This window comes from Hylobates moloch, unplaced genomic scaffold, assembly GCF_009828535.3.
Source record: "Hylobates moloch isolate HMO894 unplaced genomic scaffold, HMol_V3 SCAFFOLD_9, whole genome shotgun sequence".
In the NCBI taxonomy this organism is placed as follows: Eukaryota; Metazoa; Chordata; class Mammalia; order Primates; family Hylobatidae; genus Hylobates; species Hylobates moloch.
The window spans coordinates 1,995,531-2,013,886 of NW_026652284.1; the positions used below are offsets into that span (position 1 = coordinate 1,995,531).

Below are 18,356 nucleotides of genomic sequence, written 5' to 3' on the forward strand. Positions count from 1 at the left end.
GGGGCCTGGGTTGGCTCTGCTGATTGCATCTGATCTGGCTGGGTGTGGCCCCGGTCGTCAGTGGTCAGCCGGAGATGCGTGGCCATCTCCTCAGGGACTGCCACCTCCCACGCCTGACCTTGGCCCCAGGGCTCTGCCAGGATGCCCAGCCCTGGCACCTCCCTGTCCTGAGCTCTGCAGGCCAAACTCCTCCCCTGGTGTGGGGGGGAGGAGGGCAGCTGCCCGGGACCTTGCAGTCCTTGTTGCTGGAGCCAGTAGAGCCTGGGCAGTGGGTGGGAAGAAGGGCAGGGTTCCCCCCAGCGTGGTCACGAAGAATGGGCACGGCCAGGACACCGGTGGCTGGTGTTCAGCCAGGGTCTGCCCACCTCCCATTCCCACAGCTGCCTCTGGTGTCCCGGCCTGGACTCAGGGATGGGAAAGCCTGTGCTGTCCTGAGTGCCAGGCCAGTAAACAGGGTGGGCTGTGTGGTCCTGGTGGCAGTGGGACCTGGGGTCCTCACCTCAGTGGGAGCTGAGACGGTGGGGTGGGTCCTCCTTGGGCGAGGCCCCTCTCCAGGTCAGACGGCTGTCATCCCTGCAGGGCAGAATGCCGGGACAAACGTGCCCTGGGCATGGGGCCGCCTCCTCCGCCACGGCTCAGTGACTGTGGAGAAAGGTCAGGCTGGGGCTGCAGCTGCATGAGGGAGACATGGAGACCGCAACCCAGGCTCAGGGACCCACATCCTGGGCCTGGGCTGGGAGTTGTCACTGTAAGGGCTCCGGCTTGGCTCCTCTCCAGCCACAGGGGCTGGGCGCTGCAGGGATGAGGTGAGCTTCTGCCCCCGCTCTGGGCCACCTGCCTCTGGACTTTGGGGATCCACTCAGAGGTCCCCAAAAGTAGGGATGGGGGTGAGGGCAGGGACCACTCCAGGCCCAGCCTTGGTATCTGTGGTGGGCACATGGCAGGGAGGCCCACCCCACACAGGGTCCTCTGAGGACGGTACCCGCAGGCCTTCCAGTTGCATTCTCTGGGTCCCAGGAGGGCCCCCCCGTTGGTCCTGCTCTTGTCCCGCAGCCCTGACGTGGGTCTGGTGGCCTGGGGCCTTGGGAAACACTGTTGCCTCCCCAGTGCCCTCTGGTCCCCAGCTGGGAGTTCCCTCGGCCTAAATCCTCCACCAGCTGGGCTGGAGCTGGGATTAGCGCAGGGATTGGGCCCGGGGCTGGGCGGGTCTGAGGTCCTTTGCTCCCCCGGCCTTGGGAGGCGGCTGCGTCAGGGACTTCTTGGTGGCCCTGGAGGGTGCATAGGCTGGCCTGGGGGCCATCAGGACAGCAGGTGACGGTCAGGCCAATGCCAGCCGGGCCCAGGCACAGCCCTGTGGGGGCTTCGGAGGGCCCTGAGGAGGAGGAGGAAGAGGCGGAGAAGAGAAGGCCCCACGGAGGTCCTGCCGTCAGCACTGCTGCTGCCTGACCTCCGCTGCCTGAGGGCCAGTGGGGCCTCTGTGGCCTCCGTGAAGCAGGCCCAGCTGTCATCAGGCCATGTCTGGCCCCTGGCCCTCCCCCGACAGCCGGACCAAGGGAACGGTGGCCTGGCTGGCGGAGGTGCTCCTCTGGGTTGGAGGGAGTGTGGTGCTGTCTTCAGAGTGGCAGCTCGGCCCCCTGGGTAAGAAGGGGCAGGGGAGTTGCCTGGGCTGAGTGCTGGCCCTGTCCAGGTGCCTGGTGGGTGGGGGCTGCTCCTGGAGGTGGGGGAAGCCTGGGCCTCCATCCCATCCTGCACTCACCTCCCCTGTCCCCCTGGGTGCTCTAGGGGTCATGTGGGTCCAGCAGTGTCAGCCGGCCCTGCCCCTCAGCCGCTCAGAGGTGCGCTCAGCACACCTCGGTCTCCCAGGCACCTGCAGGGCCTGGGGGCTGAACCCAAGGGGGCGGGGGGGATCTCAGGTGGCTCCAACGCACTCATTGAGGGGGTCCCTTGTGCTCTGGGGATCAGTGGTGCTTGCAGCCCAGGCGACTGGGCTGGCATCCTGGTGCTGGATATAGGGGCCCTTGCTGTTAGGAGACTGCAGAGGAAAACTGGCTGGGCATGGCTGGGAGGGCGGAGTGTGTGTCTTGTGGTGGCCTGTGGAGGGCCCCGGTCCGGGCTGGCTTGCCGGCTCTCTGCTCCAGAGGCAGACAGGGTCCTGTTCAGGCTGCCCTATTGCAGGCCTCTGCCCGCCCCCTGCCCCTGTGTCCTGCCTAACCCCTCTCCTAAATCCCTGCAGCCATACCTGCATCTTCACCTCCCATGTGCCCCAGAGAGCCCAGCCCCCTATGCCATGCCTTCAATCCTTCAATTCCCCTCTGCTCGTGATCACGTAGTAGCTTCCCCAAGAAGGCCTGACCAGTACTACCCTTGATCCTCCACAGTGCCCCCCGCAGGGTCCCTCAGCGTGCAGACCTGGGGCAGGGATTAACGTCTCTGTGCTTTAGCAGATGGTACCTCTGGGACCCGGGCTTTCTGTGAGCAGGTGTGCAGGAACCGAGGGGGTGAGACCAGTCTGTTCCTGGGCTGGAACAGCTGACTCTGGCCTGGACTCCCTGGAGCCAGCAGCCCCCTCACCTGGGGCAAGCTACAGCAGGAGGCTGAATGGAGAGAGGAGGGGAGAGAAGGAGCGAGGCAGGCGGCCTGGGGGAGGGGAGGGGAGGGGTTGTGAAGCTCGGATCCGGCACCACAGCCTCCTAAGTCCACACGGCTGTGCGGGGCCTGGGATGCGGACATTCGTGGCACCATTCGTGGCCCTTGTTGCACATGAGGGGTGGGGGCTTTCCTGGAGATGCCCCAGGCAGGGGCACAGGCACTCAGGAATGCGACTGCTCCCAGGAGCCGCCTGTGGCTGGGGGTGGGGGCAGGGGCATGGGGTTGCTGCTTGCTAGGCCCACCCTGCCCCTGGCAAGGGGCCTCCACTGCACTATGGCCCCAGACAGCCGGCCCAGCCACCTCATCTGTCTTGCCTCGTGCCTGGCCTTCCCACTGTTGAGTTCAGTGCTGGCTCCGTCTGAGTGGTGGCTCTCGGGACCCCAGGCCCAGCACCACTTCCCAGGGCTGCTAGGACAGGTCCAGGAGGTGGTGGGAGTGGCAGGTGGCCGAGCAGGGTGGGGAGCAGGGCCCTCAGTTCCCAGGACCATCTGGGGAGGAGTGGCAGGGCCCAGCTGAGCTGTGTGACCCAGGCAAGCCGGCACCTGGGGTGGAGGCGGCCCTGGGCTCTGGCCTTTGCCCTGTCACTGGCAGGGTGGTGTGGGCGGGGCTGGGCGAGGTGAGGAGTGGCCGTGCCTCCGCTGACGGCCGTGTCTCTCCCGCGAGGAGTGGCTGTGCCTCCGCTGATGGCCGTGTCTCTCCCGTGTCCAGTGGAGCGGTGCATGGGTGCCATGCAAGAGGGGATGCAGATGGTGAAGCTACGTGGCGGCTCCAAGGGCCTGGTCCGCTTCTATTACCTGGACGAGCACCGCTCCTGCATCCGCTGGAGGCCCTCACGCAAGAACGAGAAGGCCAAGAGTGAGTGGGAGCCCTGGGGTGGGGGCAGGTCAGAGTCCCCAGGGGGACACGAGGGTAGGGACCCTCCCAGGGCAGCCACTGGTGGCCGAGGAGCAGCGAGACCCTAGGCCTGGACACCTCTGGGCTCAGTGGCCTTGGGGATCCACAGTGACCTCAGGCTGTGGGGTGGGAGGGATCCAGGCCCCCTGCCCGCCTGGCAGAGCTCCCTGGGACTCAGTGAGGACCGAGTAGCACTGTGCCCAGCCCCGTGCTGAGTGCTGGGCTGGAAGGAGGGGCACAGCGTAGTCCATCTAGCTGGGGAGGTCACAGCTCCCCATAAACAGAAACGACCTCCGCAGAGGTGTGCTAATGGATGGGCATGGGTGCAAGCAGTGGCTCAGACAGCCACTGGGCAGGGCCGCTGGAGGGAGCAGGGGCCATCCGAGATGAAGGCTCTGTGCAGGGGGTGGGCGGGCAGGGTTGAGGCACACAGAGAACTGGTAGCGTCCCACGGTTTGAGGAGAGACATGGCAGTCCTCAAGGGCTGGGATCAGGGCGCGGCTAGGGTCTCCGCTGGCTTTACTGACAGTCAGGACTCAAGCATGCCAGGCAAGGCCTCAGCCCAGCAGTTGCCAAGCGTGTAGCCACTTTGGGCCCCTGGAGAGAGCCGCGCTGCGGAGCCCCCAGGGGGACCTGAGGTCATGAGAGCCTCGATGCACCTGAGCCCGGAACTGGGGGTCGCTGGAGCCACTGTCCCTACCTGCGGCGCTGGAGCCCCAGAGGTGGCCAGGGGCTTCCTTGGAAATGTGGAGACGTGCTGGTTAAACGTGGAGCCCTGGGCCAGCCAGGCACTGGGGGCTGCAGGTGGAGGGAGGTGGATGCTGTCCCTCGTGGGGGTGTGTCTTTTCCACAGGAAAGGGAAAGGGGGAGGGACACGGGTCAGCCGTGGGGGGCTGTGCAGTCTCGCAGATCTTCACCCTTGGTTCTTGAACTCTGGACCCTGAGCCCTGCCGAGGGTCCTGCATAGGTGGACAAGGAGCTCCCGGCTGCTTGGTCTCCGCTGTGTTGGGGCTGCCAGCAGGCGGACGCTGGGCCCCCCGGGGCCTGACCTGTTCTCCCTCCCCACCCCACAGTCTCCATCGACTCCATCCAGGAGGTGAGTGAGGGGCGGCAGTCGGAGGTCTTCCAGCGCTACCCTGACGGCAGCTTCGACCCCAACTGCTGCTTCAGCATCTACCATGGCAGCCACCGTGAGTCGCTGGACCTGGTCTCCACCAGCAGCGAGGTGGCGCGCACCTGGGTCACTGGCCTGCGCTACCTCATGGCCGGCATCAGCGACGAGGACAGCCTGGCTCGCCGCCAGCGCACCAGGGACCAATATCCTTGGCACCTATCGGGCAGGGCAGACCCGGGTACTGGCCCCTTGGCTGCTCACCCTGGGGGGGCCCTGCCCTTTGCCAGGTCACACGCTGGGGAAGTGGCTGGTAGGCTGGGGTCCCCTATTCCTTCCTCCCTAGGCCAGAGGGTGGGGGTGTCAGGGCTTGGCCCGTGGATCCCTGTTGGCCCCTAACTCGGCACCAAAGTGGCTGAAGCAGACGTTTGACGAGGCCGACAAGAACGGGGACGGCAGCCTGAGCATCGGCGAGGTCCTGCAGCTCCTGCACAAGCTCAACGTGAACCTGCCCCGGCAGAGGGTGAAGCAGATGTTCAGGGTGAGCTGGGGGAGTCCTACCTGGGCTCCAGAGCCAGGGCTGCACGGGGGCTGTGCTCGCGTGGCTGGGAGCCTGCCAGCCCTGACTGAGCTGGAGGGGACCCTGGCAGTGCCCTCAAGCTGCACAGGGTAGCTGGCTGCTGAGGATGGGGCCGCCTGCCCAGCCACCCCACAGCCTGTGGCAGGCAGGCAGGTGGGTGCCCAGGTGCTGCCTCTTTGCAGCTGGGCCGGGGGCTGCTCTGCCAGCTCTGGGGAAAGTGGTCAGGGCACCTGGCACAGGCCCTGCCAGGTGAGTGGACTGGGCATTCAGGGCAGGTGCCCAAATGAAGCTGCACCGCCTTCCCAGGCCCCAGCCCCGCAGCCTTGAGGGGGGTACACCAGCCCTGGCAGGGCCCAGTTTGATGCGCAGCAGCTCTTGTTACTTTCCCCACGCCACCCTCGCCCAACCACCCTGATGTTAGGAGTTATGAAAATGCAGCCTTCAGCTGAGCTGCGGCCTTTATTGTCTGTAATTAGTTTCTGTTTCCGGAAAGCCTGCTGGGCCGGGGGAGAGAAACTCTGCCCGTCAGCAGGTCCTGGTTCCGGGCGGTGCTGGCTGAGCCAGCAAACCAGGCCCAGGGGCCTTGCTGCTTTGCTGCAGCTTGGAAAGCGGGTTCTGTGGGTGCAAGTGCCAGGCCCTGGGGTCTCTGATGCGCACATACATGCACACACACGCACACACATGCATGCATGTGCATAAATATGCGCACACACGTGCACATACACATATGCACACAGGCACGCACATGCACACACACACGCACACACATGCTCACAGCCTGACAGCTCCGCCGTGTCCAGCCCCTGCCAGCTCCTGCCAGCTGCTGCCTGTTCTCACTGTAGATGGCTGGTCATGCCTGGCTGGAACAAGGGAGGCTGGCCTGCTCACAGCACAGGGTGTGTGCGTGAGTTAGGGGCTGGCTGCTCGCAGACACTCTGGGGACTGCCCGGGGCTCGTGAAGGCCCCAGTGGGGACACAGTCTGCTGGGCTGTGGGGGCTGGCAGGTGGCTGAGTCTGCACGTCTGCGCCCCTTCTCCCTGCCTGCCTGGGGCCATCCCCAGCCACATTTCAGGCTCAGGGGCAGCTCTGGGGCCAGCAGGTCCCTCCACAGAGTTGAGGCTGTGCCAGGGCCTGGGCAGCAGGCTGGCTTAGGGTGCAGGCTCCAGAGTGGCCTCTGAGTGGGAAGAGACAGATGCCCCTCACTGAATCCAGCACGAGTGTGCGTGGCTTCTGGGGCCTGAAGGTCCAACCAGACCTCCCTAAGGGAACCCCAGGCAGGCGGAGGCAAGGACAGGCTGAAAGGCTGGCTCTGGAGAGGAATGGCAGGGCAGCTGTTGCTGTCAAGTCACCGGCCTGGCACTCCAGCCCTATGCAGTGGAGGCCCAGTGGCCCTGGTCTTTGGTGGTCAAGACAGCTGGAGACAGCCCCAGTTTCAGAGCGCTGGGCCTCCCCGCCCATCTGTACTACATCCTCTCTGGGCCCTGCAGAGCTGAGGGAAGGAGCCTGCAGCCAGGCTGGAGGGGCTCTGAGAAGTGGCATCAGCTTCGCTGTAGGGAAATCTGGAGACAGCTCCCATTGCCTGGCACGGCCTAATCAGAGAGACCTGCATGGTAGATAAACACTTGGCTTGAGGCTAATTTCATCAAACCTAAGATAAGGCTGGAAATGGGCTGGACCCAGTGGGTCCTAATTGCCAAAGAGTGTGCTGGGTGGGCACCGAGGCAGGCTCAGCCGAGGTGCACGTTCAACAGCAGTGGCTTCACTTTGTGGAAAGAAAAGATGCCGCGTGACTGTGTCAGGGGCATTCTAGGGTTAGGCTCAGGCCCCCTGAGAGCCTCACTGTCCGAGCATTTTTGTTCCTGCTCAGCAGTGAGTGGCTCACCCTGGCACACAGCCACTCTGTGGAGGGGGCCGCATCTCTGCCCAGCTCAGCCACAGACCCTGGGAGGGCCTCTGGCCTGGGCTTTGTCCCACGGCCCCTGGGAGGGCCATCAGCCCAGGCTCTGTCCCATGGGGGCCCTTTGAGCTGCAGTGTGTCCCCTCATGGCTGTCCTGGGTGCAGTGAGTGGGCATCCCCAGACTTGGGGCTACCCTCACACCTCGCACCAGGCCTCCCGGGGCTTCATCTGGTGTGTGCTGGGCCCCAGTGCATGTGGCTTTAGCTGGGCCCTTCATGCCACGCTGGCCTCATCCCAGCCTTGATGTGGGCACACAGCCTGCCCCTGGGGTCCTGACCCACCTTCATGCCAAGCCATGGGTGTAGGGCTTGTGGCAGCCGGGGCTCTGCCCTGGGGACAGGGGCAAAGGGGCTGATGGGGCCATCTGACTGGTGACCTCCTGGCTCAGAGGGGATCCCAGGGGAGCTGGCACCACCACCCCTGGCCACCCCAGATCCTGGCCATGGGAGGAGGCAAGGCTGGTGGCTGCTGCTGTCCATGGTGCTGAGCCGGCCCTGGTTCCTGCTCAGCTGAGGCACATCTGCAGGCCAAGGCGGGGCCCTGGGTGCTCTCCTGTGGACCAGAACATCGAGCTGTCTTGAGAGGCATGGCCAGTGTGCAGGTGGCCCTTTGTGACCTGCTTCCTCGACCCCACTCTGGGCTCCACGCAGGCCCCCTTGGAGCCCCTGGGTGGGTTGCTGAGAGCACACCGTCCTCAGCCTATGTGGACTCTGGGAAGAGGACCCAGTGGGGCTTGTCTGGAAGCCCAAATCACAAAGCCTCTAGACTACTGCTGTGGTGGATGCAGCACCTCCTCAACTTTTGGAGGTATTTCCTGCTTCTCAGGGCACCCAGTCTGGGGCTTCCGTGGAGGCCTGAGGACTCAGCCAGTGTAGGTGGACACCTGCCGGCTGGGTGTCGGTGTGGCCAGGCCTGGGGTGAGCAGGCACAGGGCAGAACCCTGCCTTCAAGGCATATCTGAAGGCATATCTGCCTTCAAGGCAAGCCCGTCCCATCTCTGGCCACATCCTCAGTGGGGCGCCAGGGCCGAAGTGACAGCAGGCGGCTCACCGGGAGTGTAGGACCCCTCAAGATGCTGAGCAGCTGGGCAGGTGTGAAACGAGCAGTCAGGGCTGCCCCTGCCTGAAATGTTGAACTCTGGGACTCTTTGAAGAGCAGGGCTAGGCACTGCGTCCCTTTGGGCCTGGTGTTCCTCGTGAGTGGGGGCTGAGCTGGGGTGTCACACTGGGGCCATGTCACCTCCAAGCAGGTCATGCTCTCACCCTGCCCTGCCCAGCCCTGGGCTCCCATCCCCTGGTGAGGCAAAGTCCTCAATCCTTAGGGCTCAAGGATTTCAAGCATCCCCTTCCATGGGGACTTTATTGCTGCTATGGGACTCCCATGGCTCCTGTAGCACCTTGGGTTTCTGCTGGGCTGCCCAGCCTCCAGCCCAGGGTATGTTGTTGACCCCCGTGTGGGGGGGTGTTGACGCCCCTGTGGGGGGCACTGACTCCCGTGTGAGGTGGCGTTGACTCTTGTGTGGGTGGTGGTGACTCCTGGGTGGGGTGTTGTTGGCTTCCATGTGGGTGGTGTTCACTCCTATGTGAGGTGGCATTGACTCCTCTGTGGGGGGCGTTGACTCCCGTGTGAGGGGCGTTGACTCCCGTGTGAGGGGCGTTGACTCCCATGTGGGGGGCACTGACTCCTGTGTGGGTGGTGGTGACTCCTGGCTGGGGTGTTGTTGGCTCCCGTGTGGGTGGTGTTGGCTCCCGTGTGGATGGTGTTGGCTCCTGTGTGGGTGGTGTTGACTGCTGTGTGTGGGGGTGTTCACTCCCACATGGGGGGTGTTGACTGCTGTGTGGGGGGCACTGACTCCCGTGTGGGGGTGTTGACTGCTGTGTGGGGGGGTGTTGACTTCCGTGTGGGTAGTGTTGACTGCTGTGTGGGGGGGTGTTGACTCCCGTGTGGGGGGTGTTGACTGCCGTGTGGGGGGGTGTTGACCCGTGTGGGTGGTGTTGACCCGTGTGGGTGGTGTTGACCCGTGTAGGGTGTTGTTGACTCCCATGTAGGTGTTGTTGGCTCCCATGTTGGTGATGTTGGCTTCCGTGTGGGTGGTGTTGACTGCTCTGTGGGGTGAGTATATGGAGTTGGCTGTGGGTTGAAGTTGAAAAGCATATGGCTTCAGGCAGGTGCGTCAGTTCTGCATTTTCCTGGGGCTGTCCTCTTGCTGGGTGGGCCTGTGCCCTGGGGAGTGACTGGAGGCTGTGACAAGGGCAGTGGGGTAGAGGAGGCTGGGCTTGCGTGTTGGTCTTGACTGGGGAGCGGGGTGGTCCTGAAGGACCCCTGTGCATGCAGACCTGGTCGAGGTGCCAATGGGGACCCAAGGCCTTGCACTGCAGGAAGCGGACACGGATGACCACCAAGGGACGCTGGGTTTTGAAGAGTTCTGTGCCTTCTACAAGATGATGTCCACCCGCCGGGACCTCTACCTGCTCATGCTGACCTACAGCAACCACAAGGACCACTTGGATGCCGCCAGCTTGCAGCACTTCCTGCAGGCGGAGCAGAAGGTACACTGTCCGGGCAGGTGTTGGGGGGCCAGCCATCAGGTCTCGCCTTCTGTTCTGAGCTTTGAGCTTCAGTCAGGGGACAGTGGTGATGGGGGAGCTGCCTGAGGCTATCCCAGGCCAGGGATGGGCTACCTGGGCTCATGCCCCTGCTCTGAGATGGAGAGATTAGGGTGGGGCAGGTCACAGCCTGGCATTTGAGAGCCCCCCAAGTTGGCTTTAGTTTTGATATTACAGGGTGCACCGTATGGGGCAGCCAAGCAGGTAGGGGAAGTTTGTGGTTTCTCCTCCAGGGGCTTCTGAATGGCTTGGTCCTGACTGTGGATACCCTGTGCCTCCCACAGCTTGACCATGCTTCCTGCCTTGGTGTTGAGCGTCTTGTGGACTAGGGTTCTGTGGCCTGGCCTTTGAGACCTGCCCCTGTGTTCCAGCCACACGGGTCTGGCTGACTCGCTCCCCTAGGGCGCCAGGCCCGCCACAATATCCACTCACCTGTTTGTCCAGCAGACACTCAGATGCCTCCTGGAGTCCAGAGAGGCATGCTCAGCCCTTTATCTAGGCCCCAAGAAGTCCTGGCCATCCTTAGAGACCAATGCCAAGGCCAAGTGCTCTGTGGATGCTGCCCCACTGACCAGGGACCTCATGTCCAGAGGTTCAGGGCTCTGGCCATCTTGTATCAGGCCTGGGCAGGGACTGGGTACCGCATGTCCTGGTAACAGGAGTTGCAGGCCCAGCCAGGCAGCGGAGGGGAAGGCCAGAGCCCCAGTGGGGACAGGGATCCGTGGGAGGGACTCAGACTGTGTGTGGCCACCCTCCAGCCTCGTGGGAGTGCAGGTGAGGACTCTGGACCCTCCTCAGGGAGGAGAGCAGGGACAGGGCAAGCCTTAGGGGACCAAGATGCCTCGGCCTGGGGGTGCTGCTCAAGGACCTCCACTCTACTGGCCACCTGCGCTGCGTCAGCCTCTTGGTGATGGTCTGAGGGGGAGGTTGGGAGTGGTGGGAGGAGCCTTGGGAATCCCAGGTAGGGTCTGGGTGGGTTTTACCCAGGATCTCCCAACAGTACCCCACCCCCGAGCTTACCACAAACCCAGAGCTGGCCTTTGGGGCTGCCCCTGGGCCTGAGCTCCCGGGATGCCCCCACCTGGCTGGCGCAGCTTGCCAGGCTCCATCCCGTGGCAGCCACTTCTCCAGTCCTGCAGGCATGACGCCCGGGAGGCACGGTCCAGGCAGGGGAAGCTAGCACCAGTTGGCTGGACCCCACTGTCTCGGATGCCCTGTGCCACCAGGGGTGGCACCAGCATGTGTCTGTGGGTGACCTGGCTGCAGACAGTAGGTCCTCTGTCCCAGTAAAGGCAGAGGTGGGAACAGGGCCTGGATGGGGGATTGGCAGGCAGAAGTGACCCTTCCCTCCCTGACCTTTGCCCCAAGCCTTCTGGAACCCTCCCTGCACTCAGGGGCCAGAGTCCTCCAGCTGGCAACTGGCGCCCTTTGCCTGGCCTCCTGGTTGCTGGGCCTCCCCAGGGGCCCACAGCTGGCTCTGGGCTCCCCCACCTGTTACCTCACCATGTTCCCAGGGACCTCCAAGAAGCAGTGTCAGTGGGCTGGGCAGCTCCTGGCCCAGCTGCACCATAGCACCCTGGAGGTCCCTCAGCCTGTGATGCCTGGGGCGGCCTGGGCTGGGCTGGGCCGGACTGTGGTGCTCAGATCTCTTGGGAGGGTTAGTGTGTGGGGGCTTGGGCAGATAGTGGGAGGGGCTGGATAAGGGGGCTGCCTGTGCCTGCCTGGCTCTGCCAAGGGGGCATGAAGATTCTCGCTCTCCTGTACCCACCCACACATGGCCTCTGCTCTGTGCCAGGCCCACTCTGGGCCACAGCTCTCACACTGGTATGGAGTGGTCCAGCTGATGAGGTCAGAGGCCCCTCCCATGCCATCAGAGTTCACAGTCAGAGCAAGCCATCCAAAAGCCACGTGATCCACGGTAGTCCCAAGTCATGTGACACTGGGGCTGGCTGGCCAGTGCCCCCGGGTGCCGTGGTCATCCCTGGTGTAATCAGAGACAGGCAGGGGACAGTGGTGATGGGGGAGTTGCCTGAGGCTATCCCAGGCCAGGGATGGGCTATCTGGGCTCATGCCCCTGCTCTGGCCTAGATGACGGGTGTGACCCTCGAAAGCTGCCAGGACATCATCGAGCAGTTTGAGCCATGCCCAGAAAACAAGAGTAAGGGGCTGCTGGGCATCGATGGTGAGTGGGGCGCTGCCCTCAGCCCAGCTGTCCTGGGATGCTGGAGGGGCAACGAGGGCCCAGCCTGTGGGCTGGGACAGGTGCTCTGTGTTCTGTATGGCATGGGGGCAGGTGGTCATGAGATGAGGCCGGTGGTGGGCTGACATGGCCCCTATGCCACACCATCCTGCAGGCTTCACCAACTACACCAGGAGCCCTGCTGGTGACATCTTCAACCCTGAGCACCACCATGTGCACCAGGACATGACGCAGCCGCTGAGCCACTACTTCATCACCTCGTCCCACAACACCTACCTCGTGGGTGACCAGCTCATGTCCCAGTCACGGGTGGACATGTACGCTTGGGTCCTGCAGGCTGGCTGCCGCTGCGTGGAGGGTGAGCCCTGGACCTTGGGTGGTGGCCGTGGGCTGGCATCTGCTGTGGGAGATGGGCTGCACCTGAGGAGCCCCCGGGGGATCTCTGGGCAGGGGCTGGGAAGGCCTCTTCTATATCCCTCACTGAGCAATGGGACAGGCTCTCTTTTGGTCAAAGCTCAGCCTGCCTGGGCTCACTGTGGCTAGGCCCCTGGGGCTGACCAAGGCCTGCCCACCTGCAGTGGACTGCTGGGATGGGCCCGACGGGGAGCCCATTGTGCACCATGGCTACACTCTGACCTCCAAGATCCTCTTCAAAGATGTCATTGAAACCATCAACAAATACGCCTTCATCAAGAATGAGTGAGTGGCTGGGCCTGGGGGGGCTGGCCCCAGAGGTGGGCAGGGTAGGGTCTCCAGGCTCTAGCTCTTCCTGCCACACCCACATGTCCTTTCTTTGGGAGCAGTGACTGTGGTGACCAGGGGGCTGGTTTCATTCTGGCATCTCTGGTTGAGGAGAGGGGCAGGGAGAGAGTGTGGCCGCAGGTCTAGGCAGGGGCCTCGCAGGAGCAGCTCGTCCACACGCCTGGTGGCACCTCCCGGTGTCAGTGCCCACAGCAGCTGTGGCTCCCACACTCATCACCCCTGAGAAGCCACTCTGTGTCCAGACTCAATTTGCTGTCACTCAGCTGTGGCTGTAGACACTATTGAAGAAAATCCAATTTAGTTTCTGGAATTAGAAGACCGCATCCCGGTGTGGTTTGAGTTACCTTCAAGTCTTGGCTACACGAGGCTTGCAGGTGGGCAAGGAGCTAATTGCATGAAGGAAGAGAGGTGAAGCAAGATTGATTTAGGAAACAGAAATAGATGGGTCTCTCCTGGAAGAGCTGGTCCTTGCTGTCACTGTCTTGAGCTGGCCCCATCCCTAGGACTGTAGGTGGGAAGGGCATTGCAGGGCACAGGGGCGGGGATGTTGGGAGGAGAGATGAGCTGGGAGGAGCCAGGGGCCTGCTGGGATCTCAGGACAGGTTTGCACCTATGACCAGTGTAATCTGTGCAGGCACAATGTTCTCCTGCAGGCCCTGGGTTTCAGGCCTCAGTTTCTTGCCTGAGAAGTGGGGAAATGAGCCCCTGCGCCCTGCCTGCCCACTCCACATCACAGGACTTGCTCATCTCTTGCCCTGGTTGATGCCCTCTTGTTCTGGATCACTTACATTTTCTAAAACAATCATGGCTGCCTTTTGGTAAAAATCCAAGTAAAACATACACATGGTTAAAAATGAAGCTGAAAAGCTTATAATTAAAAGTCCCTGCTATACTCCCCATTCTGCGCTGTGCAGGTAATAACCATGTTCCACCAGATGGTGTGTGCCAGGCTTATGTCTCCTTGTTTATGGGACCAATGTCAGGACCCCAGGGCCATTCAGAGGACAGTGTCCCCAGTATCTAGGTCAAAGGGATTCTATTTCCCAGCCTATCTATAACTCCACACTGTACCTTGGTTTTGTCCACATCATTTTAAAACCATGACTTTTTCAAATGTTCCTTTTGTTTTCCTGGAGTTTCTCGTTGCCTTTGTTTTTTTTCTTATTGGGGAAAGAAGCTCATGCTGTCTTTACTAGTCCCTAAGATTCTCCCAGCTCCTTTCCCATCCACTGTGTTGCTTTTCAAAGCCACTGATGGGTGGGCCACCTCCCAGAGCTGCTGGTAATCCCAGCTATCCTGGGTTCCTGGTGAAGACCCCTCCTCATTCAATGGTTTAGATGACCTGGGATCTTGCAGAGGTGGGGCCTACCCATCCTCTGAGGCCCTGGCCTCATCCCGCTCCTTCTGCCTTGGGGCCACAGGTACCCAGTAATCCTGTCCATCGAGAACCACTGCAGTGTCATCCAGCAGAAGAAAATGGCCCAGTATCTGACTGACATCCTTGGGGACAAGCTGGACCTGTCATCAGTGAGCAGTGAAGATGCCACCACACTCCCCTCTCCACAGATGCTCAAGGGCAAGATCCTCGTGAAGGTGAGTGAGGCCCTGCCCTCCTGGGACCAGCTCACACAGAGTCTCGGGCCTGCGGCAGTGCCCTGCTCCAGACAGGCAGGGGCATCATGCCATCTGTGGGCATATCTGGGGGGCTGAAGGCTGGCCACGCTCCTGACCTGGCCTCCATCTCCCCATGGTGGTCACTCTGGCTCAGGACCTCCTCATGCACATCCAGGCCTTTCCCTTCACGCTGCTGCAGCCACAGGGAACTGGCCAGTCTGGCCCCTGCCCCATGGCTGAGATTCCAAAACTGAGCTTGAGAAGAGGCCCCTCTCCTTGGCTGGCGGCTCTTTGTGGGTGCCGGGTACTGGCTTCCCAGCATTTTCTCCAGGGCCCCTCCCATCGTGCACCTCCTCCCCCAGGGGAAGAAGCTCCCAGCCAACATCAGCGAGGATGCGGAGGAAGGCGAGGTGTCTGATGAGGACAGCGCTGATGAGATTGATGATGACTGCAAGCTCCTCAATGGAGACGTGAGTCGGGCTGGGGGTGGGGAGGCGGGTGGAGCCTGCAGTTCCCAAGAACAGCTGTCCGTCCTTGCTGCTGGGGCGAGTTAGAAAGGGAGGCATCCAGGAGAGAGGGACATTGGGGCAGATTTGCACAGCGGCCTGGGGCCTGGGGGGGTCCTCCCTGCCCACCCACCCCTCTGCATGAGAGCTGCAGGCCTGCCTGTTCCCAGTTTCAGCTCCCACATTTGAGCTGACTCTTGGGGTACCATCCACTCCCCCTGCCCTGTCCTCTTGGCCCCTCAGTAAGTGGAGCAGCACTGGGGGCCGGGTCCCATGCCAGACTCCACCCCATTCCCACTGGCACCTGGGCCCACCCAGGCCCTGGCACAGGATTTCCCAGCTTCCTGCCCTTTTCCCCACCAAGTCTGGCTGGACGCTGGGTGGCTGGTAGTCCTGCCCAGCCACCCCCGTGGCCAGTGCTGGCCTCATCTCCAAGCAGTGCCATCTCTAAGGTCAACTCTGATGTGGGGGTCCCACCAGCAGTCACCTCCACAGAGCACTGTCACTGTGTCCCCGCCAGGGCCGAGGCAGGGGGCTGCAGAGTCAGGAGGGTCCTGTGAGGTGCTGGGCTCGGGGAAGCCGATCTCCTCTCCTCTGGACACTGCTCTGGGGCCGCTGCTGCGAGGCAGGGAAGGCTGTTGCTTCCAGAGGGGCCGTGCATGGGGAGATAATTGTGCAGCGTGCTGCTGGCCACGCGGCCAACCATTTTAGAAACTCCTGAGGCAGCAGCACTCTTCCTGCCTGGGATGTGCGGCACACACCTCTGTGTGGCCCACGTGATGGCAAAGCCAGCTCCACGGTGCTCCTGGCTTTGCGCCCACTCCAACCTGGCACCAGGGGCGTCTGACACCCAAGGCCCAGACCCTGCCCTCAAGGATTCCAAGTTCATCAGGGGCACCCGAGGGGCTGCACTGGCAGGGAAGGGTGTCCAACCCAGCTCAGAGGCTGCCCTGAAGTCTGCCCCTGGCCCTGCCATCTCCTGAGGCACATGGCGGCCAGTGGTGGGACGCCAGACCCTGTGCTGCCTGCTGACACACTGACCTCCCAGGCCACAGGGCCAGAAGCCACACAGGCTCTGCTGGGGGCCCCTGGGCAGCCTCGTGCTGCTGGAGGAGTCAAGTGGGCCTGGGTTCCCATCCTGCCTGTGGCTGCCTGCAGGCCCCAAGGTGAATCACATGCCTTCCGTGAGCCTGGGGTGGGCAGAGTGCTGTGACCCTGGGGGTTGTCATTGCCACTGCTCGCAGGGCTGGGGACAGATGCCAACAGGCTGCCCTCTGGCTCCTGCAGGCATCCACCAATCGAAAGCGTGTAGAGAACATTGCTAAGAGGAAACTGGATTCCCTCATCAAGGAGTCGAAGATTCGGGACTGTGAGGACCCCAACGACTTCTCCGTCTCCACACTGTCCCCATCTGGAAAGCTCGGACGCAAGGTAGAGGCCAAAAAGGTGACACCCCTGATGCCGACAGGCCCCCCTGACAGCCAGTCTGTGGGCCAGCCAGGGCCCCCGAACGTATGGTCTGTGCGCACTCACACCTGTGCACACACAAATCTGCACACAAGCATACCTCTGTACACACCTCTGCACACACACCTGCATGATCCATACCCACCTACCAGCGGGGTCTCAAAGCCCGGCCAGTCGTGGGAGCTGCCCAGCTGGGGGGACGAATGCCTTCCCTGCCCAGCGCCCCCACCTAGAGCTGCCTGTGGCCACGTGGGGAAGTTTCCACGTGGAGCAAATGGCCCTCGGGGGCTGTCATGGCAGACACAATGGAGTGTGTGTGGGGTGAGAGGTGACAGGCAGGGTGGGCCGGGTCCTGCGGTCACAGAGCCTCCTTGTAGACCTTGAAGGAGCCAGGAGCTGTGGCTGGCAGATCCTGCAGTCCTGCTGTGGGTGGGGCCGAGTGGGGAGCATGAGTGGGCCCTACAGACCCTCCACAGGGTGACAGTGCTGGTGGGCGCCCGTGCTGGCGACACGGTCTCCTGGTGCACAGAGCCTCTTTGCAGACCTCAAAGGAGCCAGGAGCTGTGGCTGGCAGATCCCGCAGTCCTGCTGTGGGTGGGGCCGAGTGGGGAGCGTGGGTGGGCCCTACAGACCCTCCACAGGGTGACAGTGCTGGTGGGCGCCCGTGCTGGGGACACGGTCTCCTGGTGCCTGGAGAGCCCTACTGTGCCCTGTGGCACTGGCTCGTTCTGCCTGTCCCTGCAGGTACCTTGCTGTTTTCCTAACCCTTGGGGAGGGTGGGAAGATGACTTCTCCCTGGCCAAGTGGGGGTGCTGTGTCCCCTTCCAGGACCAGTATTTTTAGACTCAGGTGTTTGCGTTTCCGCCCACGGGCCCTGGAGCACTCGGCACAGCTGACACCGCAGGAGAGCGCAAGGAACATGCCCTGTGCAGGTGGCTCTCGCGGGGCCCTAGCTGAGAGGCATTCCTTTATTTTTATCCCAAGGTGTCTAGGTGGGGGAGAGTGGCCATCTGTGGCTCTGCTGGGCAGCCAGCTGGGCCTGTGCAAAACCTGGAGATGCGTCTGCGGGTCCAGGAGAGTGGTCCCCTGCAGACCTCACGTCTGAGCGGCTGCTGGGGGTTCTGTGCTCAGGGAAGGCTTCCTGCAGGAGGAGGAGGGGCTCAGGCACAGCCACTAAGGTTGGGGTAGGAGCAGGAATCCTGCCCTGATGAGATGCACTCCTTGCCTGGTGTGGACACACACCCCAGAAGGGTCCCAGAGTCTTTGGTACAGGCGAGGGGCGGAGCTGATCCCAAGGCCAGGCCGGGACGCATTCAGCCCTGGAGCTCACTGGGGGCGTGGCCCAGGTAAAGGGGGTGTCTGTGCGCTGGGGGTCGTGGGGATGGCAAATCCCACTGAGGGACACTTGTGCCTCTCTGTCCCCCTGAGCTAGCCAGTGTCCCCTCTGCCCATGAACCTTGAGGATGTGAGGCCTCTACTCACAGGTCCCTCAGGCCCGGGGACAGCAGGAACGGGTATCTTGAGGAGGGAAGCCGGATGGGTAAGGAGGGGACCCACTCCCAGAGAGCTGGGCACAACCCAGTGAGTGCTTGTGCTGCCAACAGCCTCGCCCCGTGGGGACCCTTCCCTGAGCACCCCCTCGGGGCCCGGCACCCAGCCTCCCTGACAGAGGCAGGGCTGGGGGGCCTGCTGCTGGCTGAGATCCTCCACCACCATCCAGGCCCCCTCGCCTCCTGGGCCTTCTGCTGCCCGCAGCCCCTTGGAGCATGGTTGGGTCTTGCTGTCTCCTCTGTTTGGGAGTCCTGGGGTGACAGCGGGTCTGGCCATGCGGTACGCGCTGTGTCTGGCCATCCGTCTCCTGGGTCAGCGCGTGCCTCTCCTCGGTCATGCCTGGATTTACAGTCGCTCGTGGCTCTGGGTCACTGCAGCATTCTGGGGATGTTTAAGGAACTGTGAAGTGTGGCGGCCCTGACTGGCTCCAGGCGCACTGTGAATCTGGCTCCTAGCGC

The 18,356-nt window shown here is 62.8% G+C and overlaps 1 protein-coding gene across 1 annotated transcript in view; it reads left to right on the forward strand.

The window, feature by feature from the left end:
- Window positions 1–1,514: 1,514 nt before the first annotated feature.
- Window positions 1,515–18,356, forward strand: part of PLCH2 (phospholipase C eta 2) — a 28,958-nt gene continuing 12,116 nt past the window's right edge. Inside the window, exons 1-11 of the mRNA XM_058444584.1 lie at window positions 1,515–1,638; window positions 3,358–3,504; window positions 4,617–4,859; window positions 5,065–5,195; window positions 9,571–9,741; window positions 11,887–11,980; window positions 12,153–12,356; window positions 12,577–12,697; window positions 14,182–14,353; window positions 14,737–14,844; window positions 16,168–16,311. Coding sequence (XP_058300567.1) covers window positions 1,515–1,638; window positions 3,358–3,504; window positions 4,617–4,859; window positions 5,065–5,195; window positions 9,571–9,741; window positions 11,887–11,980; window positions 12,153–12,356; window positions 12,577–12,697; window positions 14,182–14,353; window positions 14,737–14,844; window positions 16,168–16,311 — 1,659 coding nt within the window. The remainder of the gene's footprint in view (window positions 1,639–3,357; window positions 3,505–4,616; window positions 4,860–5,064; window positions 5,196–9,570; window positions 9,742–11,886; window positions 11,981–12,152; window positions 12,357–12,576; window positions 12,698–14,181; window positions 14,354–14,736; window positions 14,845–16,167; window positions 16,312–18,356) is intronic.